The 25,673-nt window shown below is 41.6% G+C and overlaps 1 protein-coding gene across 4 annotated transcripts in view; it reads right to left on the bottom strand.

Annotated features, from left to right (window-relative positions):
• Window positions 1-2,432: 2,432 nt before the first annotated feature.
• Window positions 2,433-25,673, bottom strand: part of celsr1a (cadherin EGF LAG seven-pass G-type receptor 1a) — a 369,401-nt gene continuing 346,160 nt past the window's right edge. Inside the window, exons 31-36 of one of the 4 annotated variants that reach the window (XM_063072573.1) lie at window positions 24,009-24,103; window positions 22,060-22,160; window positions 21,434-21,610; window positions 20,211-20,450; window positions 17,989-18,268; window positions 2,433-2,563 (exon numbers count right to left, since the gene is read on the bottom strand). In XM_063072573.1, the coding sequence (XP_062928643.1) occupies window positions 2,506-2,563; window positions 17,989-18,268; window positions 20,211-20,450; window positions 21,434-21,610; window positions 22,060-22,160; window positions 24,009-24,103 (951 nt within the window). In that variant the 3' untranslated portion in view covers window positions 2,433-2,505. Of the gene's footprint in view, window positions 2,564-6,432; window positions 7,839-17,988; window positions 18,269-20,210; window positions 20,451-21,433; window positions 21,611-22,059; window positions 22,161-23,966; window positions 24,104-25,673 lie in introns of those variants that run through there. The other 3 variants (XM_063072570.1, XM_063072574.1, XM_063072571.1) reach the window with 3 other exon arrangements.

Below are 25,673 nucleotides of genomic sequence, written 5' to 3' on the forward strand. Positions count from 1 at the left end.
TCTGTTGTGATCTAACCTCCTCACACCTAGCCGCTTTAATTTGATTCCCACCCCCCAACCATTCTAGTTTAAAGTCACCTCAGTAGCCCCCGCTAATCTCCCTGCCAGGATATTGGTCCCCCTAGGATTTAAGTGTAACCCGTCCTTTTTGTACAGGTCACACCTGCGCCAAAAGAGGTCCCAATGATCCAAAAACTTGAATCCCTGCCCCCTGCTCCAATCCCTCAGCCACGCATTTATCCTCCACCTCATCGCATTCCTACTCTCACTGTCGCGTGGCACAGGCAGTAATCCCGAGATTACTACCTTTGCGGTCCTTTTTCTCAACTCCCTTCCTAGCTCCCTATATTCTTCTTTCAGGACCTCATCCCTTTTCCTACCTATGTCATTGGTACCTATATGTACCAGGACCTCTGGCTCTTCACCCTCCCACTTCAGGATATCTTGGACACGATCAGAAATATCCCGGACCCTGGCACCAGGGAGGCAAACTACCATCCGAGTCTCTGGACTGCGTCCACAGAATCGCCTATCTGACCCCCTTACTATCGAGTCCCCTATCACAACTGCCCTCCTCTTCCTTGCCCTACCCTTCTGAGCTACAGGGCCAGACTCTGTGCCGGAGGCAGGGCCACTGTCGCTTCCCCCGGGTAAGCTGTCCCCCCCAACAGTACTCAAACAGGAGTACCTGTTGTTAAGGGGCACAGCCGCCGGGGTACTCCCCATCACCTGCCTTTTCCCCTTCCCCCTCCTAACCTAATGCCGTTGAATAAACAATCCTACAAAAAGTAATGGATATGTCCAGTCATTGAGCACATTGAGCATATGTTGTCGCAGGAAATCAGCGTCCACCACCTAGGCCATGCTCTCTCTCCACTGCCGCCATCAGTAAATTGGTACAGGATCCTCAGGTGAATCTGTGGAATTCTCTGCCCAATGAAGCAGTGGAGGCTACCTCAGTAAATGTATTTAAGACAAGGTTGGATAGATTTTTGCATAGTAGGGGAATTAAGGGTTATGGGGGAAAGGCAGGAAGGTGGAGATGAGTCCATGGCCAGATCAGCCGTGATCTTACTGAATGGTGGAGCAGGCTCGATGGGCCAGATGGCCGACTCCTGTTCCTACGTTCTTGACTCAAACCACCAGTTTCAGGAACAGTTATTACCTCTCAACCACCAGACTCTTGAACTAACTTCATTTGTCCCATCATTGAAATGTTCCACAACCTATGGACTCACGTTCAATGACTCTTTGTCTAATGTTCTCGATAATTATTGTTTATTTATTATTATTATTTCCTTCTTTTCGTGGTGAACGGTTTGTTCTTTTGCACACTGATTGAACGCCCAAGCTGGTGCGGTCTTTCACAGATTCTATTATGGATATTATTCTATTATGAATTTCTTCAGTTTGCCTGAAAGAAAGTAAATCTCAGGGTTGTATACAGTGACATATATTGTATGCATTTTGATAACAAATTTACTTTGAATTCTGAAGCTGTCTCCTGTCAATGCTCTTCAGAATACAGTAGTATGTACAGGTTGCATCTTGCACTGCCCTGTATGGGACATTTTGATCAATGTTTTCATTTGAAAGGGGAGATTACTATGAAAATCTTTTGGGGATTATATCAATAGTTAGTTTCCAGGGAAGGACTATTCTGTAATGTTAGGTCACACAACACAATGAAGTGTGGTGTTCCCTTCTGAGCAAGGAGACTGAGCAGCTTCTCTCTGCCAGTCCTGAGTGCTCTTTTTCTCTCAATGCTGGAAGAAAACACATTCTGAATAAACTTACATTTTCCTTCAACAAAACTTTCCTATTAAGCCGGGTGGGGGGCAGGGTTCTCAGTTTGGGACCCACGGACACCTTGATTAACAGTGGGGGACCATGGCATAAAAAAGGTTAGGAACCCCTACTTTTAAGCAAAGACAGAAGCTTGTATTCAGGGCTGGTGGAGACTTCTGTTTAACTAATACAGACAGCATAGCTATAAGGGAAGGAAGCAAAGGCTTTTCTTGCTTTTGGGCAAGAGAAATGAGGAGTTATTAGCTTCAAATCAGCTTTTGCATCTTAATATGAAAATTGACTGCCCTGTTAGAATGAAATAGCAGAATAATGAATTGTATGAGAAATGGTCTCACCTAGGCATTCTGAGAAATTAAAGCAGGAAATGTAAAATATGCAAGACAATCATTTCAGATCACACAGTGTTATTGTTGATACACCTGCAAGTTACACCTCTAAAATTTGCTTAGGTAAAGTAAGGCAGTGAGAGTCAATTGACACAAAGGTGTTTAAAACACTTAAAGACTAAGGACTATTACAGATACAAACTATCAGAAAAGAACATTTGAATTTAATAATTATTTGATGAACAATAAAATCTGTCTGTAACACTTAGAGGGAATGACACTCACATAATTAAAGTGATCTTGACCTAGTCTTCAGTTCGGTCATTGAGGGAAGAAGTGAAGTACAGTACATGTGACAATGGTTTCTTGTTTAGGAGGCGGAAGGACCAATTTTTGTGAGCGTCATTTGATTGTTGGTTGAACAATGCCTGTATTTGCAACACACCAAAGGAGTCAACACATAAAATGCAGCACAGATCATACAACTAGTCAGCACTTAATTAATGACTTGGAAGGAACTGTGAGGTGGCACAGTAGTGGTTAGCACAACGCTTTACAGCACTGATGACCTGGGTTCAATTCCCGATGGTGCCTGTAAGGAGTTTGTATGTTCTCCCTGTGGCCACGTGGGTTTCCTCCCACAGTTTAAAAACATACCACTTCGTAGGTCATAATTGGTCATTATAAATTGTCCTGTGATTAGGTCAGGATTAAATGTGGCCCAAAGGACCGATTCTGTGCTGTATCTCAATAAATAAATAAATATAGAAGCTAGAGAGATCATGCGACAGTTAAAGTGCTTCCATTCACATTGATTAATAGAATATACTTTCCAATGGAATAACATTATGTAGATGTTAGGAGCACTGTACGTGTTCCTTGATCATAAAGTACAGTCATTCAGAAGGAGACAGGAATATCTAATCACTACCAAGTCACCTCCAAGTTGGCCAAGTATTATAGCCCTGTTGAACTATCACCAGCTAGTGAAATGTGTAAATGTAAAAGTTGCCAGGGCCCAAAAGTAAGACAATTGAATGAACTGTTCAGGTAGGACTGTCCTTGTAGGTGTCTTTATTTTCATTTTTACAGACATCAGCAAATGCATAGCAACAAGTTTTGAAACTGCGCCTTCAAGCAAGTCTAACCAGTTATTACCTCCCTGAAGAAATTTAAAAAATGATACCATTAATAAAATGTACTATGGTAATCGCTCAGACAGGAGGTCATGTGCAGGTGAATCCATGCAAGCTTTGTGCACCAACACAAAAGAAGATTAGGCAAATTACACAAAGATTTCAATATGAAATGCAAGAAAGCAGAGAGGCTTTTGTTAAAACGTTGACTGGCATGTAAATGGCATTAGAAACCTGATAGAGAGGTCTAAGGTTTCACTGCTTATTATCATTGTGCACTGCCTCATGAAAGCATTAATTTTTAAAAAAATATTTCATTGGGATCAGAAATTCCCTGCTGCTGGCAAGAAAAAATACTTCTATTGCCCACAGTGGATATACAAAATACAATGCAAAGTTGTGTACTCAATCCAACCAACACACACAAAATGTTGGAAGAACTCAGCAGGCCAGGCAGCATCTATGGAAAACAGTACAGTTGACGTTTCGGGTCAAAACCCTTCAGTAGGACCCTCCCCGTGATTAGGCTCGGGTTAAGTCGGGAGTTGCTGATCGGCTTGGCTCAAAGGGCCTACTCTGAGCTGTATCACAATAACAATTCATCAATACTGAGTTAATTCATGCATCAAAAAAAGGCACTCTCAATACTTGCTCCAGATGTTTCCTTTGTTGAATTCTACTTTTTTTTCTTTCATTGGTCTGGACCAGTAAGAATAATTTATTTTCTTTTCTTGTCCACTACTTGCTATCTGTGTTTTTTTTAGCTGCAGAGACAGTAAATGGTAAAGAGTATTGGGAGCAGATTGTGCAGGCAGCTCTTCAGGGGTTACTTTGTGATTGAGACCACAGAGTGCAGAAGACACATGAAAAAGCTGGGCAGCAGGGTAGTGTCTGTGAATATCATTGCTATAAGGAAGAGATTTTGATCAAAATGAAGATAACAGCCTAGAAGTTGTTCAACAGCTAGAAGGTCCTTTAAGCAACCTAACCCAAGAGTGCTTTGTTTCTGGCTTCATCCACACATACATAAGTCAAAGGCAGGACTCAGATACTGGAGGTCTAGGAACAGAGGATTGTTGGGATGTCTGGCTGTGGATTGAGTCAATGAGTGGTGGTGCTGGGGTGGGGATTATTTGTGCTAGGTCTAGCGAGGCTTGGCTGCAGGGTTACAGAGGTGGTAAGGGCTTGAGGAAGTGAGTGGAGGCAATCTAATCCAAAGGTTCATTTGTTCCTTATGTGCCATGTCATATGATGTGGGTGAACATGGTCTTTCCATGACCATGATTGTTCTTGGCAAATTTTTCTACAGAAGTGGTGTGCCATTGTCATCTTCTGGGCAGAGTCTTTACAAGATGGGTGACCCCAGCCATTATCAATACTCTTCAGAGATTGTCTGCTGGGCATCAGTGGTTGCATAACCAGGACTTATGATATAATCCGGCTGCTCATACGACCATCCACCTCCAGAGGTGAAGATAGTTAAATTGGCGATTGTGATCGGGGCTTAGAAGGGATTGAGGTCGGCAGTCGGGGTGTTGAGAGGGTGTCTAGTTAGTACAGCTGGTGTAGGTGTTTCAGATAACGACTGGGGTACCAAAGAAGAGTCAGGTACGCTTTAAGAACCTACCTAGGCCCGAATGGTTTGTTGCTGCTCATTGAGATCCAGTTAAAGTTGACAAGAAGCAGAAAGCCCAATTCCACAAGAGAGTCTGGCACATTCTCTTCCCGCTCAGGGTTAACGAGCTGGTGTCCAGAGCCCATTACACACTGTGAGCACCACGACACCAATCTAGCATTCCCCAGGAAGAAATTCCTACCTCTTGCCATTCATGCATTAACTTGTTTGAGAGGCAGCAGACCACAAGATAAAAGAGTGCAGCATGGCCTGCAGCGTGTGTGTGGCCCAAGTACGACAGCGGAGTAGAATTATGTAACGTTTTTATTGAGTCATGTTAGTAATGGTACACGCTGGGCAATTTACAGTGTGTGAGCTACAAACTGGGCCCACCAAGACAAAAACACGTGCACTGTAAAGCCTTTTCCCTCCATCTTGTCCCTGCTCGTAGCTCTGTTGTCATTCTTGTTCCAAGTACATGTAACATGGCCTACTTTCTCATCAAAAATTATTTTCAAATTTCGAATAATGATGAGAATTTTAATGAGAATATTGTTCTAGGACCAGGAAACATGTACTGATGATTCTCATTGTATTTATTTGTACAGTATAACATCAAGTTAATAGTTAAATATCTGGCAGGTCATTATTAAATATTCCACAGGCTGGAACCAGCAGAGTGAATGATGCGGAGCATTCACTCCAGGAGCAGTTGACACAAGTGTACGAGGCCACAACTGAAAACTCGTTCTGAGGACCAAGCTAACAGAGTGAAGAAGGGACTGTCTGCTTTATCCACTAATCTATCTAAAATATATTCTTCTCTGCAGATTGCACCTGCTGGAAAGATCCCTATATTATCTCAGAATATTTCCAAAGAATGTGATTATAGCCTGTGTTACAATTGTGGGCTTAAGACAACTTCAAGTGACTTACTGTAGATTGATTGATGGATTAGTTGTACTCTTGTGATAGGTAAATCTTTGGCATGTCCTTTGAAAGCAGGTGCATACTGCAATGAAGTATAGTGCAAGTAAAAATCTATGAAGAATTGAGAGAGAGGGGGAGAGTGGGAGGGAGAGTGAGGGAGGGGGGAGAGGGGGAGGGGGGAGTGGGGGAGAGCGAGAGTGAGGGAGAAGGGGAGAGAAGGGGAAAGAAGGGGAGAGAGGGGGAGAGAGGGGGAGAGAAGGGGAGAGAGGGGGAGAGAGGGGGAGAGAGGGGGAGAGAAGGGGAGAGAGGGGGAGAGAAGGGGAGAGAGGGGGAGAGAGGGGGAGAGAGGGGGAGAGAGGGGGAGAGAAGGGGAGAGAAGGGGAGAAAAGGGGAGAAAGGGGAGAAAAGGGGAGAAAAGGGAAGGAGAGAGAAGGGAGAGAGAGAACTAGTGAGAGGTAGAATGAGAGAGTGATAGATACAGAGGGTATGTGTCCAGCCAGACATCACCGCTCTAAGAGCAGTCTTCCACCGCATCAGTGACTGTTGTACTGTTTAAAAACTTCCTACAATGATCAATTAAAAGAGAGAGGAATCATCACAGGCAGCTGGAAAAAGTCAAAATCTCTTTATTTTACAATTTTGTTGCTCTGTACTGTGTTTCCAGTGTTTTGCATGTAAATAAATATGATACATCTGTTCTTCGCTTTTTAAAAAAAAATCAGTTTCCATCATAAAATTTTTAAAAAATCTTGTGCCATGAATACAATTGCATTAATGTTAAAAGAAACTCTCTGTATTAAAACAAAAGAATTTACTACAACACGTGAGTCACAATATACAAATGAGAACTGTTCTGATAGTTTCTGTCTAAAACAATTTAAAAACAAATCTACAACATTAATAGTGTCAAAATATTCACAGGAATTCAAATAAAAACAATCATACTTGATTGGCAAACATCCTTCTGATTAATTCTTCCAACCCATCTCCACCCCCAACCCTTGCCTCCCTAGTAGACCAACATGTGCTCTTGAACTTAAAGGTAATTTTTCTTTCAAAGACCTCAGACACACAAGTTCAAGTGTATGGTTGAATGAAAAAGAAACGGTTTGATTCCCCATTCTTTATAGTAACTTCGTCTTTGCGGTTACACATTCAAATTCTATTTCTCATAAATTGTTACAGCTTTCAATAGAAAAAAATTCTTTTTACAATATTAACACACCAAATTCAAGTAAAATTGTGCACCTTCTACTCTTTATAAAAGTCAGAAGATTTATAATCAAATTGATAAAATCAAAAACCGTTATGCATGTACAAATGAGGTTTTCAGAAGTACTGACTTACAAAATATATATAAAAGTATCTATACATCTTATAATTTTGTTGTACAAAAGGCATTCATTTTAAGACCATCTCCTTGAAGACTAGGCAAATGAAGAGCCTGGAGAATATTTTCAGTCCGATGCCTGTGTAAATAACACTTCCATCAATGTGTAACCAACTTACCTGTGATCCTGTGACAGAGACCAACTCTTTGTGATTGAGGTACTGCCTTTCCGTACAGTACTTAATGTTTTAGGGAAAAAAAAGTAGGCAGGCTGTAGTTTTGCCCAGAGGCCTGTATACAGGGCAGTGGGCGCATTACAGGGTTCACCTTGGGATTTGTCCATTTCTTCAGGCTATCCAATTGTACGGCTGAGCTGCCCAAGTGGTTACCTGTCTGTATCCGCTCTGGAACTTGGCACACAGCAAATATGCCATTCTTCATTCTACATATATACCTGTCCTTCTAATTTATTCGTATGTTCTTCAGGATTTTTGGAGGCCTTGCATCCCTTTGACAGTCATTCACATGCATGAATCCATTTTGAAGAAGTTCTGATTCATGTAGAGAATACCGGCACATTGGGTGGGGTCTCAGGTGCACAGGAACTGGCGATGCCAACAGTGAGACTCTTCATGGGTTGAGATCATTCTTCCGATCTCCTGATGGGTCAGATTGAGGTTTCATTACTTCCTCTGTTCACAAGAAAAGGAAGGGGAAACATGCAGAACCATGGTTATGCTGTACTAACAGGCAAGTTCAAAGCGAAACATGCAGTTTAAAATCACAATGCTGAAACAGTGGAAAAGATTAAAAACAATCTTTGCAGTCATAGTTTAAAAGCATGAAGCCTGATGTAGTTAGCTATAGATGTTCTTTGATGCATTCAGAGAAAGAGAATTCAAATACATTTTCTGAAGTTAATTTATCTTAGGTTTAATTAAAAAAATCATTCATCTCCCGAATTTGACAAGTTTCTACAAAGTTAGCAAATATTTTCCTCTATCCTTTCACTAGAATGATTTGTTTGTAATATATAGCAAAATAACTGACAATTAGTATTTCTATTATGTTAGCATACTTTAAATTGTAAAACAATTTAAAATGAATGAAATTGCATAGTTTGAAAAGAGTGTTTGTGTTAAAGGTTAATAGCACACACAACAGGTTGATAGAGCATGCAACTTGCAATACGTAGGAGACAGACTGCAGATGCTAGAAACTGAAGTACGGTTAAGTTGCACCACATATTTTATTTAGGTCTGCTTGAAATTGAAGCACAATTTATAGGATGTTCAAAACACAAGAACTTAGGACCAGGAATAGGCCATCAGCCCACCATTCAAAATCCTCACTCTTGTGGCTATATGCCTTTACTTGAGACTCTTCCACCAGTTAGAACATCCCAGCATCTAGCCCCCTGAGGTTCACATGTGTTTGATAAGGTAAAGTGTCCAGTGCATGCAAGCATGATAATTAATTGAACAGAAACATTTGGAATACGCTGAAATTATAATCTTGGTAAAAAATCATTTGCTAGATCTCTTCTTCATGAATTTAAAAACTTACCATACAATAATGCAAATTGCATCAAAGCATTTAATTGCGTCATTACACTGGAGAAACTATTTATAAAAAAGAAATACAACACCTACTACATCAATTCCCACCAAGTTCTTTCTTAAATGGCAATTTTGATGAGAATGACAGACATAACAGAATGTGTTTTGACACCTACATGAAGAGAACTTCAGTCACCTTCACTTGTGGAAAGATCAAGATCTTCTTTAACAGTGACACTCCTTAAACAACTAATGCTCACAGGACAGAGAGGCAGACAGACGTTACACTTTCAAGTGCTCATTCCTTATCGAGTAAAGCCTTTACTGGGGCAATTATACCAGTAATATAATTCCAGAAAGCTCTGTGATAAAGTTAGAGACTCTATATAAATGGAAGAGATTATTAATAAAATACACATCTTCATTAAAGGAAATCACTCCATGAATGAAGAGTAAACACAGGGATGAGGTGCAGGAGGGTATAAGGATGAAACTAGAGGGAACCCAGGAAGTAAACAATAATAAACTTTAAGCAGAGGATTAAGAAATATCATCATCATTTTGTGCCATGTCGTATGATGTGGGCGACCATGGTCTTATCCATGACCATGATTGTTCTTGCAAATTTTTCGTCCAAAGTGGTTTGCCATTGCTTTTTTCTGGGCAGTGTCTTTACAAGATCGGTGACCCCAGCCATTATCTCTTCAGAGATTGTCCGCCTGGCATCAGTGGTTGCATAACCAGGACTTGTGATATGCACCAGCTGCTCATACAACCATCCACTGCCTGCTCCCATGGCTTTATGTGACCTTCACTGGGGGCTGTGTAGGTTCTACACCTTGCCCAAGGGTGGCCTGCAGGCTAGTGGAGGGAAGGAACCCTTACATCTCCTTTGGTGGACAAGTATCTCCACCCCATAAGAAACATCAACTAAACAAAAAAAGGGAAAACAAAGTTAACAGTATGTTCTCTCCCAGCCCAGAGCAAATCCAACCACATGGTGAGATACAAGAGTTTACAGAACAGGAAGGTCATTGGCTAGATGTGGGTTGACAGATTTGGGATCAACTCATCTTTGTCCCATTTGAGACTCAAGTCAGTTCATACTCATAGCCTACAGTGGTTCTGCAGTGAAGTATGAATGGTGTGAGCTTTGGATCCGGGTCAGTCCTGTTACAAGCATCACCCCTTGCAATAATGATCAGTGAGGCACAGAGAATCTGTAGTTACCAACAAGTAACTTTTATTCTTTCAACTAAAAGCACGTGGGTTTCACGAACTGTCTCTGTGTGCACCCTACTAGAATTCCCTGACAGCCCATGAACAGTCAATGAAGAGAAAAGGTATTACCCGGGAAAGGAGCCTGCGTTGGCCAGGCATTCCTCATATCCCGATCTCCACGTGTCCGTGGGGTCCTCCTTATCCATGGTGGTTGGTTTCTGGCTGCTAGAGAGTTATCGCCCGTGTATTTGGAGCTCCTGAGTCATATACTGTCCCTCATCAATTGAACCATTGGACTCTATCCCGTTGGCTCAAGGTCACCTAACCTACCTGGGTCACCTTCTTACTGGTCATTGTACAGGGCTACAGCCAACATTGTTTCATAGCTCTGCCCACCCCAGCCTTGTGTATTTGTCCCTTTACACTCTGACTCATCCAAACCAGTTAAATGAGGCAACCCAGACAGAGTATAATGAGATTACCGATTGCAGGTCTGGCATGTTACATAACAAGTAGCTACTCCTCTGAGAATGGTCTGAAGCTTCCTGTGTCCACATTCAGTTGTTTGATTAGATTATGCAAGAGGAAGAAACTGTTCAGAGTCCACAAAACGAGGGAAACAAAGACAACTGGCTTGTCTGCTTCCCTGTCCTTGATCAGGCTGCAGTTTCTTCTGGCCAATAGTCTATAAGATCATTAGATATAGGAGCAGAAGTAGGCCATTCAGCCCATTGAGTCTGCTCTGCCATTCAATCAAGGGTGGATCCAATTCTTCCAGTCATCCCCACTCCCCTGCCTTTTTCCTGTACCCTTTGATGCCCTAGTTAATCAAAAAACTATCTACCTCTGCCTTAAATGCACCCAATGACTTCGCCTCCACAGGCGCTCGTGGCAACAAATTCCACAGATCTACCACCCTCGGACTAAAGTAATTTCTCTGCATCTCTGTTCTAAATGGACGTCCTTCAATCCTGTCCTAGACTCCTCTACCATGGGAAATAACTTAACCATATCTAATCTGTTCAGGCCTTTTAACATTCAGAATGTTTCTATGAGATTCCCCCCCTCATTCTCCTGAACTCCAGAGAGTACAGCCCAAGAGCTGCCAGATGTTCCTCATACAGTAACCACAGTCATATCCACTCCAGCTGCATCACCTAGCCCACTTTAAATCCCAACCCATACACATAGTTAGAAGGTTTTCCGATATTCACTGACAAAGATACGCACGTGGGAACTGCAGCTGGATAGCTGACTTATTGTTCTATTACACACATTCACAAATCTGTTTTTAGGTCTCTGCCACCAGCTTCAGCACGCGAGGAACAGGGATGAAGACAAGTGGAAGGGAAGTAAAATAATCTTGTTAGGTTATTTTTGAGATCAATCTTGAAAAGTTTCTCAAAACAATCTATAGGTCACTTTGCTGTACTGTGGGATATAGTATTCAGCAGCTGAATGGAGTAATCAACACTACTATCTTGTGCTAGCATGAAGCTAGAAGGTGTTTTACTTTCTAGTGGTATAAGGTTTTATGGCATGTCTGATCAACACACCTCTCCTAGGCACAATCTTGGCCGTCACTTTCAGAGATTCTGTAACAAACAAAAAAATCCCTCAGGTGCTTTGTTTCATGGGGTTTTGCAGTTTCATTGCTGTGATACAATCATGGAAAACTGTACATAGGGATATTAATTTCTAATGTAAACATACTTGGAATACTCACAGACAGTATGAATGTTACTATTCTGCAAGAAGATGATAGTTAGTGGGATGTGGCTGGGGATGATTGGGAGTGACTGATCAACAACCTCTTCCAAAGCTCAGCCGACATAAACAGAGCTTTTCTGGTTTCAACAGTGGGGAGAGTATCAATGTTGTGCCCACCTGTACAGTAATCTATTCTTCCACTGACTGAGAAGATCAGAGCAACTATGGGTATTACCCGAGAAGAATTGTAAATACCACATTCAGAGGATATTCTGGGTCTATATGTTCAACTAGAAAGCAATCCTAAACCAGTAAAGTTCAAGTTTAATTATCATTCAATCACACATGAATACAGCCAAAGGAAAGACCGATACTCCAGGGCTCAGGTTTGAAACACAGGAACAACATTCACACACAGCACAAGGCGCATTTAGCACATAAAAGGTAGCAAGCACATACAAGATATCAGTAAAAATCAGTCACACAAACAAAAATATAATCCAAGACCCTGAGTTCATGAATGTTGTAGCAGTCAGTAGCTGAACACAATACAGCTTGCCTTGTGCCGAGCAAACACTGGGGGGGAGAGGAACAGCATTGACTCCAGCCTGACACTGCGCCACATCACCTCCGGTGGAGTGCACCGACTCTGACATCTCTCTCCTGGGCGGCTGTAAACAGGTGACACTGCGGCTTGAGGCCTAGTCCTTGCTACAGTCGAGGTCATGCAGCTCCCCCGCCGTCTGCCAATAAATCAGTGAATTGGACTTGCAGCATTCCACATTAACAATGACCAACAGGAGCTTGTGACGACAAGGAAAGCGTCTATAATGGTCGCTCGCCGGTATAGTGCACACCGCCTTTGCGCGCAGACTTCTCTGGTGCCGGCAGCAACAGGATCCACACTAAGTCCAGCTCCTTCAGTTTCTCCACCAATGAGAAAATCGCTGATGGGATAGACCTGTAGTACTTTAGTTCTTAATGTCCAGCAGGGTCTTGCAATCATAAAAAATACGTTTAAAAAGGATAATAACACCTTTGGTTGACCTGATAGAAGCCGCTGCAATCAAACTGCCGCCATCTTACTGGAAAAGTACCTAGTTTAAAGCTTGTAAATAAAGTGCGTGAAGCCACATAAGATAAATGCTTGCCAACATGTTTGTGACAGCATTTATCAGGTCTGGGAAGCGTGAACACACTGGAATGGTACAAGTAATGCAAAGCCATGTCTGAGAAATGCTTAAACAATGAGACAGCCCAAGGTTTAAACAGCAATGGGTTATGTAGGAGAGAGGCTGATGGGTGAGGAACACCACAAGGGGTGATTGAGTGAGTGAGTCTCTCTGTGTGAGTCACAAGGAGATAGTGGCACTGAATGTGAATATAGGGAAGGATGGTGTGAGCACTGCTGTGTGCGAGAGCAGGTGGAGAGGGTGAAAACCACTGTTTACCAGGGGACGGAAGGAGAGAGTGAGTAAGTGCCACTGTGTGTGAGGGAGGAGAGGGACTGAGCAGGTGGGAGGGAGGGGAAGTGTCTTTGTGTGATGGTGAGGGACAGGAAGAGTGAGCGGGTGTCAGAATCGGAATCAGGTTTAACATCACTGGCATAGTCATGAAACTTGCTGTTCTGCAGCAGCAGTACAATGCAATACAGAGTAATAATAAATCTATAAATTACATTCAGTGCATATAAAAAATAAACTAAGTAGTGCAAAAACAGAACAAAAATAGTGAGGTAGTGTACATGGGTTCATTGTCCATTCAGTAATTTGATGGTGGAGGGGAAGAAGCTGTTTCTGAAAAGTTGAGTGTGTGCCGCCAGGCTCCTGTACCTGGTCCTTTATGGCAGCAGTGAGAAGAGGGCATGACCTGTGTGATAGAAGTCCTCGATGATGGATGCCACCTTTTTGAGGCATTGCCTTTTGAAGGTGTCCTCAGTGTTGTGTTGTGTGAGAGTGAAGGGGTGGGGAATGAAAGGAGGGAGAGTCACAGTGTGAGTGAGAGATTTAAAGGAATCTGAGAAAATTTTTCATTGATACATCGTGTGCTTATCAGTTCCAACCATGGAAGAGCAAAAATGTCTGTATTGATATTTGCTTAAATCAATTTGAGCAAGGTATGGAACAGTGCAACAGCAAATAGGAGTGGGGAGGTCACTCCATCCCACAAGCCCGGCCCTCTATTCAATATAATCATGACTGATCTGCCCCTCTCTGTGCCCATTCCCATTACCATCAATGCCTCAATCTTTCAGAACTGCATCTACCTCCTCTTTAAATACCCCTATGATCTAGTGTCCACAATCCTTGGAGGTAGAGAATTACAGAGATACACTGCCAAATTTGCTACACACAACTGTTTAAATAGTTCCCCCAACCTAACAACCCCTGCCAATCACTACCAAGTTATTGCCCCTCAACCATCAGGCTTTTCACTCACCCTTACACTGCACTGTTCCCACAACCCATAGACTCTTTTTCAAGGACTCTTCATCTCAATATTTATTGCTTGTTTGCTTATCTATCTTTTTATTTATTATTTTTCTTCTCCGGTCTGTATTTGCACAGTTTGTTCTCTTTTGCACACTGGCTGTCTGTCATATTGCCTGCGGTCTTTCATTGATTCTACTGTGTTCTGTGAATGTCCACAAGAAAGTGAATCTCAGGATTGTATACGGTTACTTCATATGTACTTTGATAATAAATTTACTTTGAACTTTGCAACTATGTCCCCTCATTTGAAATGTTCCCATCAGGGGAAGCATTTCAACGGCTACCCTGGTACATTCCCGTTAGGAATGATAAGATCATCCCTTGCTTCCAAGGAATACTAATCCAACTTTTTGAGCCACTTGTAATACGAAAACCTTCTCATCCCAGAAATGTCTCAGTTAAACTCTTTTGCTTGAACATATCTCCTTCAATACAGGGAACAAAGTAATATACCTCCAGGTGTGGCCTCTTCAACACAGCCTGTACATCTGTAGCAACACCTCTAACACCTCTTCATTTTTAAACTCAAACACCCCTTGCAATGAAGGCCCCAGATGCCATTTACTTTCCTAGTTCTAGCTGCACCTGCTCCTTCATTTTTAAATAGCACTTACAAGGGTACAAAGACCTCTCTGAACATCAACACCTCCCAATCTCTCACGCTTAGAAGGCAACGAAAGCTCTAAACTGTGGATGCCTGAAAACTGGAAAGAACGTCAGAAAGTGTTGGAAATGTTGAAACAATTAGTGGGTCAGGCAGCACCTGGTGAAAGACACAGTTAATATGTTGCACGTTAAAGAGCCCTCATCAGTTTTAAAAATGTCAACTCTTTCTCTTTTCACTAATGCTGTCTGACCAAAAGTTTCCAGCATTTAATATGTGAAAGATACTCAGCATTTTTGCTTCATCTGCAAAAATGAATGAACTCCACATTTTCCCCACTTTGTACTCCGTCTACCACGTGGTCACTCGCTCACTTCATTTGTCCCTACCTCTTTGAAGCCCTGTATGCCTTCATTGCTACTCACTCCCTTGGTATTCAGTTCTGGTGGCTGCTGAGCCTGGAGTCAGGGTATTATCGGCTGTCGACACCATCCTGCGAGGGCAGCTGGACAATGCCGTGCGACGTGACACCGAGTTAGCCTCTGCCCCTCCCTCCCTCCCTCCCTCCCCCCTCCAATGTGATGGCAGCAGGCCTCACAATGGAACACCATGCTTGGGATCACACAGGAAACAAAAGCAAGACCTAGAAACAGGCAGCCAGCAAACACCAGCTCAGTGGAGGATCTGTTTCCCTGCATGTCTGTGGCCATACATATCTCTATGAACTTTAGCTCCATTCTAAACCATTTTTGCAATATTATATTTAAATAATTAGTAAGTTTTGAATACTTTGTTAATATTTGGATTTACTATTTTCAAAGCAAAATTGCTGATTGTCCTTTGAAAGTATTATGTGCAAATATTAATGGTAAAAACACTTGTGATATCTTAATCACTAACATCAGATTTTGTGGTCAATGTTAAAGCAACAAAGCAATGTGGAGCTTAAAATGGCAGCTCCTTTGCTTGCATCTTTGGAAGCAGCTCTACTTCCATCTTTGATGTCTCTTTGTTTCCTTTTCAGGGTTCTTTTGAAGACCCTGACCTGGAGTTACATGCTGACTTTGGTTCTTTGCAGAAATGGGACCCACTCTCAGGGCCTCACAGCTGGCCACTTTTTGATATGACAAGGACACGGCCTGGAAGATTAGCGCGCCTTCAGGGTGATGGATTTTCGTGGCTCTGGGGAAGGGCTGATTTAAGGCCGGTGCTGCCGCCTGATGCATCATGGGAGTACACGGAAGATCGAAAGCAGCGAGCTAGCTGCTAGCTGTGTGCCCAGAGACCCGAATTCTTTGGGCACAGAGCTTAGAAAAAGTGACGCAACAGACTTTTAACACCATTAATCAGTGAGTGGTTCTGTTATGTCTCCCCTCTCGCTGTGAAATGGGGACACCCCTTTTTCCCTTATTAGGGAGCGAGAGAGCCTGTGGTATGTCGAATTACCGGGTGAATGAGTAGTCTTTGGGGTACTGCAAGTCTGTGTCTTTATTGATGCTTTGCTGCACGCTTGAGTGCTCGGTGGGGGGTGCCGATGCTTTTTTTGCTGGTGGGGGAGGGGAGGAGGTTGTTGCTTTGCTGCTGCTTGCGCGTGGGAGGGGGTAGTGGTGAGGGGCTTTGGGGTTCTAACATTTAACTGTCACTCATTCTTTGGGGCACTCCTCTGTTTTCGTGAATGTTTGTGAAGAAAAAGAATTTCAGGATGTACATTGTATACATTTATCTGACATTAAATGTACCTATTGCACAATATCTGTCTTTGACCCAGAAGCAACTGACCCACTAAGAGAAAAAAGGATGTAATACTAGGGCTTTATCAAGCATTGGTGAGGAATCACTTGAAGTATCGAGAGCAGTTTTGGGCTCCTTATCTAAGAAAGGATGTGCTGACATTGGAGAGGGTTCAGAGGAGGCTTATGAGAATAACACTGGGATTGCTAGGCTTATCACATGAGAAGCGCTTGCTGGCTCTGGGCCTGTACTCACCGTAGAATGAGGGGAATCTCATTTAAACCTATTGAATGTTGGAAGGCCTTGATATGGTGTTTACTACAGTGGGGAAGTCTAGGACCAGAGGACACATCCTCAGAATTGAGGGGCGCCCATTTAGAACAGAGATGAGAAGGATTTTCTTGAGCCAGGGAGTGCTGAGTCTGAGTAATTCTTTGCCACGGGTAGCTGTGGAGGCCAAGTATATTTAAGGCAGAGGTTGATAGATTTTTGATTGGTCAGGGCATGAAGGGTTATGGAGATAAGGCAGGAAATTGGGGCTGAGAGGGAAAATGGATCAGCTATGCTGAAATGGTAGAGCAAAGACTCGACCGGCCGAAAGGCCTAATTCTGCTCTTATACCTCATGGTCTTATGGTCTAATAACCAACTATCTCAGTAGCACACATTCCCCCCATTCCCTACTGATATCAGTTATTGACGCCTAACATTTCAAATAGATGCTTTGTCATCTAGCATAGGTGATATCATTAAACAGAAGGGATATGAATTACACTGAAGAATTCTCAAGCAAGCAGTTAAGTAATGTTAAACAAGCTTTTGGATGTAAAAGCAGTATGAAATAAAGACTGGGACATACATTTATGATTAAGAAAGAGTCTGAAATAACAAACTTGAAATTTTCAAAAAGAAAAACAAAATGTCTCCAACTTTTTCTGGTTCTGATGCAAGGTCAATGTGCTGAAATATTAACAACTTCTCTCTCCATAGATGCAGTCTGACCTGCCAAGTATTTATTGTATTTTTATTTTAAATCAGTTTGTAATTTTTAAATATTTATCTGAGAAGATGACAATTTAAATTCTTAGGTTTGTTATGCAGTAACCCTGGCTTAGTGTGCCATTCAACAGCATGGTATGATAGTTTCAGCACTTCTTTGTAACCAGACAATTGTTCCATGATCGTTGCTTGCTATTTTGCAGTGTTGACAAAACAGAACATTCATTAGGCAGACCAAAAGTTCACTGTAAAATTTCACACAGGTGCATACCCAGATTTCCTGCATCTGAAATAGTGAGCACTACTTAGCATTAATGTTCCTGAATGCAATTAACAGTACTTAAGATTTGTTAGAAAATGAGCTTGATAGGAGTTGCAACAATGATTTTTTGGCATTAGTATTTATTTTTACTAATGATCATTTAAAAGAAAATGTCTAAGTATTTTTGTGCAAATATTAAAGCTGCTTAGGTCCATAGAAATGGATAGGTTAAAGTGAAACATTGCATTTTACCCAGGGTACTTACTCAGAGTCAGAAGTATCTCCCCGGGCAGTGCTTGTGCCCGTTCTAATACTCATGGGCACTGGCATCATTCCATTTAAGTGTTCTCTTGACTGTTGCCTGCTTGGCTGCTTTATCAACAAGCCTGTGCCCGCGGCTGTGCGTGTGCTGTCTGTAGGCACTATTGAGGAGGTCTGTGAGGAAATGGTTGTTGCTTTACAATTGGAGAGTTCATTGTGTATTTGATTTATCCGATTCTTTTCTTTTAAAGGTGGCGGGTAGGTGACTTTATTTTTAAGAATACCTGTGTCAGAAAAGAACACGCACTTCAGTGCATCAAAGAATTTTAATTGAAGGCAGTTTCAAATATCCACATAAGCAAACATTAAAAACACCTTTTACCTTTATCTCATTTCCTTTGCCTTTTGCAAACCTTACTTCCAGCGTTTATATTGCCAGAATAATTTCAGATTTAGATTTATTCATCAGAATCAGGTTTACTATCATCCACATACGTTGTGAAATTTGTTAACATTGTGACAGTAGTACAATGCAATATATGGTAATATCGGAAAAAAACAATGTATATTGTAAAAAAATGTACATTAAATAGTTAAATTAAATAGGTACTGTAAAAAACAGAAATTTTAAAAAATGTAGTGAGGTAGTGTTCATGGATTCAACATCCATTCGGAACTCAGGTGGCAGAGGAGCACATGTAGATACATTGAAACATACAGTCAAATGTGTCATTTGTGTTAACAACCAACACAGCCCAGGGTGTGCTGAGGGCAGCCTGCAAGTGTAGCCACATATTCCAGCATCAACATGGCATGCCTATAATGCTCAGCTGATCAACAACACCACACATCATGTCTACAAATTGGCTGCAGTAACGCTCAGTTAAAGCAGATTTGAAAATCTGATGCTAATAGGAAGGATTCCAATATAGATAGGAGGTAGCAATTGTTTATTTCGACTTGTAGAGCCTCCTTAGTTTCATTACGCAGAATTCACCCAGACGGTTAAGGGTTAAGTTTGCCGCAATCGTCACATGTTACGTTGTACGTTATTACGTTTTGGGGGGTGGGCTTTTTTCTGGTATATATATATGATGTCGCCATTTGTTTGTGGGGCAAATAAACTGTACGTTAGAAGTAATTACACTCACGTCGATTTTTGCTGACACTCCTACATTGGTGACCCCGACGTGATGACCTACAATGTAACATATAACACGTAACATACACGGCGAACTTAACCCTTAACTGTCTGGGTGAAACTAAGAAGTCCCTACTGCCTTCACTCATCTGTAGCTCTACCAGTAAGTATTTTTGATGCTTGCAGGCAAGTCATCAATATCTTCTGCTGGAAGAAGCAGCAGCCTGCTGGGGTTGGCTGCGGGTCTTGCCCAGATTTCTTGCATCACAAATTCATTGCGTTATTGACATGGGAGGATCTTTAGAGGGCAGGGGTGACCTCCCACTGGAGCACCATTATTTTGCGCACATCCTTGGGGAGGGTTCACCTCTCCGCTCCCCTGCAACTTGAAACATGTTTGATTTCTAACTTTTTCTAACTGAAGGTGATCATCAACAGACTTCAAGGGTCTCTCTTCACAGATGCTGTCGGACCCGCAGAGTATTTCCAGCATTTTCCAGTTTTTAAACTTTTAGTTTTCCAACATTTCCAGGATTTTGCTTTTCAAACCCCCATACATTCACTGGGCGGTGTGACTGCAGTGCTGGGTAGTTCACCAGCTATAATGACTCTTGATCAGCACAGCTTGGCAAAAGAAATCCAACATTTAAAAGGTGGTTTTGAAGTGAGACCCAATGCTCTCAATCAGACCTGGAGGGTCAGCGAGTTAACTAGCTAACTACCTACACTACTGCCAAGCAACATATTACTAGTTTCCTGCAGTATAACCATTAATCTGGTAACAAGTAGATTAGTGAATCCTCTCTCCGGTGTTCCAGTTAAGAATCATTAAATTTGTCCTTTGCAACACCAAAGATCCAGAGAAGTGCCCTCTGTTCAAAACCTTGGGAGGAATTTATAGGCAGCTTGTCCTGCCCCCATGTGACCTTGGGTAACCAAATTAAATGTTGCTATATTCAGCAGAAAATTGCTTTCAAAATTAATCAAATCCCTTAAACCACAAATTTAAAAAATATGTATTTTACTTCAAACTTTATTTCTTAAAAAGAAAATAATCCTTTTGTCATTTTGAGAGGAATACTTGCCTCGTCTTTGCTCTGGCTGTGGATTGGAGTTTGGCTGGGGTACAGGTGGGGTTTCCTTTTCTTGAGGCTCACTCTCACTTGCCCTCGGAAGGTCGCCACAATGATTGTTTTCTCTGTGGAACTCAACGTTTACTTTTGTCTCTACCCTTAGTTTCTCAGGCGCTCCATGGTCCTCGCTGTCACTGGCTGTCGTGCATTCCGCAGGCCAGTACTGTTTCCCATGATTGGGCATGGATTCCGCTGTTGAGGGAGACACAGGATGAAGTTCAGCTGGGAATCTGCCTCTCGGTGACCCATTCTCACAAAACAGACAGCATTTCAGTTTCAGAACATTACTTCCAAGATTTCCATTTTTTTGAACAGCACTCACAAGGACCTGGCTGCAACATATACCAATAAATTCTTGGCTTATCGCTCACCAAACATCACTTTTTGCTTAATCTCCACTTCTGTCCGATTACAGCTTCTGAAGAGTCTGGTTCACCTAAACATTGTTGTAATTCTCTGTGCAAAAGTGCATGGCAAGAATCTTAGTTACCTTCAAACCCAGTCTCATTTGGAGAGTTATCTCTAGACATTGTGGATTACTCTACTGTCTGTGCTCTGTTGGTAACTGGGCAATGTTAAATTCTCTCTCTTTCCTGGAAGTAAAGCTTTGCTTCCAGGTGATCTGGCTGAATTCAAAGGAAGTTCTCTTACTTATTTTTAAAGCTTTTAATGGTCTGGGACTGGACTACATCGCAGCACTTTTTTCGTTTTATAATCCTGATCGAGGTTTCAGGTCTTCTTCTTAAATTTAAACAATCTCCCTCAAAAGATAATTGGTAGGCCAGCTTTTTTTTGAACGACACTCCTAAACTGTGGAATTCAATACCTAAATCTATAAGGGATGGAGACTCGTGACAGTTTTAAACACCCAGCTCAAAACCTATTTATTTAATCTGGCTTTTAACTAATATCTTTTTGTCTTTTATTTGCATGTTTGTATTTTTATCCCATTGGAAAGCTTTTTGAATGACATTATCTGTATGAAAAGAGCTCTATAAAGTTATTATTTTTATTAATATATTCATCTCAGAAAAAGCAACCGAGAGAAATGTCAGTGTGAAAACAATCCTTGGAACAGCATTCTTGGTCAGTGGGAGAGCCACACACTACACGTTCACTATCATGTATGCAAGGTATCACTTCTTTCCATCATTCCGCACAGTGCTGTGCCTTACCCTTTGGCGTACTGTGCATGGGATTTCTTTCGTTATTTTTGGGTGCCCCTTGCTTCCACTTGGGTTTGTGATCAGCTTGAAATTCATCCTCTTCACTCTCAGATGAATGACTAGAAGCATAGGAGCTGCTGTGATCATCTTCCAAGGAAAGTTCACTGTCCGAGTCAGAATCTGGTTCTGGGAAAAGGAAACGTGGGGGAGAAATCTATTACCAAGGGTAAGGATAATTGTGTACACACTGATTACCATCAACAACAGTTACAAAATCTGCTGAGTCTGAGCCGTACTTAGACTCTCACAAGAGCAATACTGATATCATCATCAGCCAATCCAGATCAGGTCTTATATTGGTCCTGGGCACATAGACTATTAATATTAAGTATCTGTTTGATATCACTGAATGAAATTCTGACATCAGCCTTTAAGTTTTGAATAGATTGCTAAAAACAGTATCACTAGATTGTACATTCAATATTTCCTTAATTTCAATTTTTCAAATTATTTTCTCTGTATCAGAAATGACTCTATTCAGAATATTGCCAGTATTCTTTAAATTGTCAATTAACTGTCGAAGTACACATTTTGGAGAAATGGATTATCAGAGTAACTCATCCGAAAAGTCTTACCGTCAGGTTTCTTCAATTTTTTGTGGAATAGTGAAGAATCTGCTTCCGTCTGCCCGGCTTCTGCTTGACCTGACAACAAGTTCACTCTCTGCGCTTCATCCCTAAGAACAGATGCAGAACTATTTAAATATAATACAACTTGGTCAAAGCTGGACAACAAATCCAACAATAGCTACTGTAAGGTTATAGCTGTTTGCAAAAGGATCTCTCTTGATTCTATTATAATCAAATAGACGAACAATTCCATGAACTGGAAACATAATGCTTCTCTCTCTCTCGAAGGAAACAACAGGTTAGGACAATGGGATTGACCTGATGTCGGAGAAAAGGCAGCAAGTAGTCTCATGAAGACCAGAGAATCTGTGACCCCTGTTGACTCAGTCTGAACATATCGAAGGACTCCATGCTGCTACTTCAGGAAAATAGATTGGATTGATGGGAAAACCAATGGGCCATCAGCATTCGTCAAACAGTGAATAGTAATTGCTGTCAGTGTGTCTTGGATTAACTTTAGCAAAATCCACAGTAAAATAAAGTCCAGTTGGCTGACTGTACAAAATCGAAAACTAAATTAACTGCATACTGTTGTGGAATTATTAGCTACTCTCTAATGAGTTGCCAGCAGGAATTCAACTCTTCAATGACTTTACTTTTTAAAATTCTTCAAAATTTACACCAATTTACATCGGTGGTGCGCAAGTGGAACAGGTCAAAAGGTTTAGGTTACTCGGGGTCAATATCACAAATGACCTGACTTGGTCCAACCAAGCAGAGTTCACTGCCAAGAAGGCCCAACAGCACCTTTCCTTCCTGAGAAAACTAAAGAAATTTGACCTGTCCCCTAAAACCCTCACGAATTTTTATAGATGCACCGTAGAAAGCATTCTTCTAGGGTGCATCATAACCTGGTATGGAAGTTGTCCTGTCCAAGACCAAAAGAAGCTGCAGAAGATCGTGAACATGGCACAGCACATCACACAAACCAATCTTCTGTCCTTGGACTCACTTTACACCGCACGCTGTCGGAGCAGTGCTGCCAGGATAATCAAGGACAAGACCCACCCAGCCAACACACTTTTCGTCCCTCTTCCCGCCAGGAGAAGGCTCAGGAGCTTGAAGACTCGTACGGCCAGATTTGGGAACAGCTTCTTTCCAACTGTGATACAACTGCTGAATGGATCCTGACCTGGATCTGGGCTGCACCCTCCAAATATCCGGACTTGCCTCTCGGTTTTTTTGCACTACCTTACTTTCCATTTTTCTATTTTCTATTTATGATTTATAATTTAAATTTTTAATATTTACTAATTTTTACTATTTTTAATATTTTAAATATTTAATACGTGTAATCCAGGGAGCAGAAAGCGCAGAATCAAATATCGCTGTGATGATTGTACGTTCTAGTATCAATTGTTTGGCGACAATAAAGTATAAAGTATAAATTAAAAGACATTATTGTGCAGTCTTCGCCAGCTTTGCCATTTACTCCTGAGCACTCTCATTTCTTCATGTATTCATACATGTCAACCTCTGTACAGTTCAATGAAATTTAGAGCAGACATTATTTTTGTACACCCGCAATATTGTAATAGAGTCATAAACTCGAAGTGTTCCAAATAAATTTACATAACCTAGGGGTGTTACTTAACTAGAAATTAAGCATTTCTCTTCATTAATCACCTGGTGCCAATTTTCATGATTTTGCACATCTCATTGCAAGCGTTCACTTTTAATGAAAAGCATAGGCAACAGTATTTGAAAGCTTGGCAAATGAAAATACAACCAATGAAACTGGGAGCAGAAAAGATTAGAGACTAGTGACCATTAAATTGTGCAAATTAATACAGCATGAAATGGAAAATGGTGCAGCATGGCAGATCAGAGTCATGCACCCTCCACCTGATTACCTGCGTTTATAAGCAATGCTGCTATTGTGGCTCTTGGCTGACCTGACAGTGCTCTCCATGGAGGCTGTGGACTCCCCAATGGTCGTGCGATACATTCGCCCCTCATCCACGTATGTATTGTTACAGTTAAGTGACCGCTGGAAGAGAGCAGAATTTCATTTGATTGATTAGTTTATTGCTCTGATCCGTGCTATCTGCTAAATAAGCTGGCGGCTTTCAGTCACAGGCGAAGAGAGATGATCCAATTATGCAGGTGACGTTGAAGCTTCCCGTGGTGAATAAACTGCTGAATAAAAAGCAACACGCTTCATTTAAAAAGCAAATTTTATTCTAAAATATTCCCCAACCAGTCATATGATGGAGTGGAACTACCACCTCTTATCCAACCCTTTTTCTCACTACAAGGAGAGGAGGAATTGTGCCAAGATCAAAATTGCAATAAAATAAGTTTTCAGCTGATCTCTTGGCAGATACCTGCTTGTTGCCATTTTTAACTTGTCTTTGGTTGAGAGCATCTGTGTCAGAAGCAGATGGGAGCCATATTATTCAGTGTAAATCGGTGGGGCAGGGGTAGTTAAGACTGACTATGTTCTGGTAATGTTACAAATGACAATTGCTAATCTTACACTATGTGAAGTGGAAATTAGTCAAAACTAACATCACAATAAACAAACACCAGATGTAGTGGGGACAATATGAGAATTTTGACTGCTCTTGGGTAATAAGGAAACAAAATTGCCCTCTTTCTTCCTGTGCCTCGCTATTAAACCTTTTAATAAGATTAATTTGTGACATTCAGCGACTGGCCAGCCTAACCCTGTGCTACACTGCATGTTTATATTACTGGATTTCTTCAAAGCAGTGCTCTGTGTGGTAGGCAATGTTCCCTCTAAGGTGGGCATGTGCACACACATCTTCTGTTACTAGGGCACAAAAGGTATTTAAACTGAGCACCAAAGCTTGTCACCCTCCAGCTCATTGGCATGTTATTTATATATCATGATTGTATGAAATCACATTTCCTTTTCCGGTTTCCAATGCGGATGGTGTTGACAATATGGAGTTTGCAAAGATTTGTCTGCAGATTTTTAGAACTGGCTTATTTATACTGTTTTTATTGAAGAAATTATTCAGTGCGCGCATTTTGTCACTGGGCAAAACAATTGCACAGCACAAGATTTTTGCGCATGTTGGTCAATAGAAAGCAGAGGAAACATTGGTAGTAGTCCTTTAAAACATTTACGCAAATCAGGCCCGGTTCTGAAAACAACTCAGACGTTGTGCTGGGTTTGTTCGGCGGGTGTTCCTGATCTAACATGCCTGATGAATAGTAAAGATATCAAGTGACCCACTTCCTTTTGTCTCAGAGCCAACTTTTGAGTTACAACATCATTAGCCTAATAGAGACGTAGAAGGATCTGAGGAGCAATTTTATTAGACCATGGGCAGCAAGTAGCACAACGCTTTAAAGTACCAGTGATTAGGGTTCAATTCCTGCTGCTGTCTCTAAGGAGTTTGAACATTCTCCCTGTGGCTGTGTGGGTTCCTCTGGGTGCTCTAATTTCCCCCCACAGTCCAAAGACGTACCAGTTGGTGGGTTACTTGGTCATTCTAAATTGTTCCATGATTAGACTAGGATTAAATCGGGGGGCGGGTTGCTGGGCAGCGTGGCTCGAAGGGCCGGAAGGCCTATTCAGTACTGTATCG

The sequence above is a fragment of the Mobula hypostoma genome, chromosome 20, assembly GCF_963921235.1.
Source record: "Mobula hypostoma chromosome 20, sMobHyp1.1, whole genome shotgun sequence".
Classification (NCBI taxonomy): domain Eukaryota; kingdom Metazoa; phylum Chordata; class Chondrichthyes; order Myliobatiformes; family Myliobatidae; genus Mobula; species Mobula hypostoma.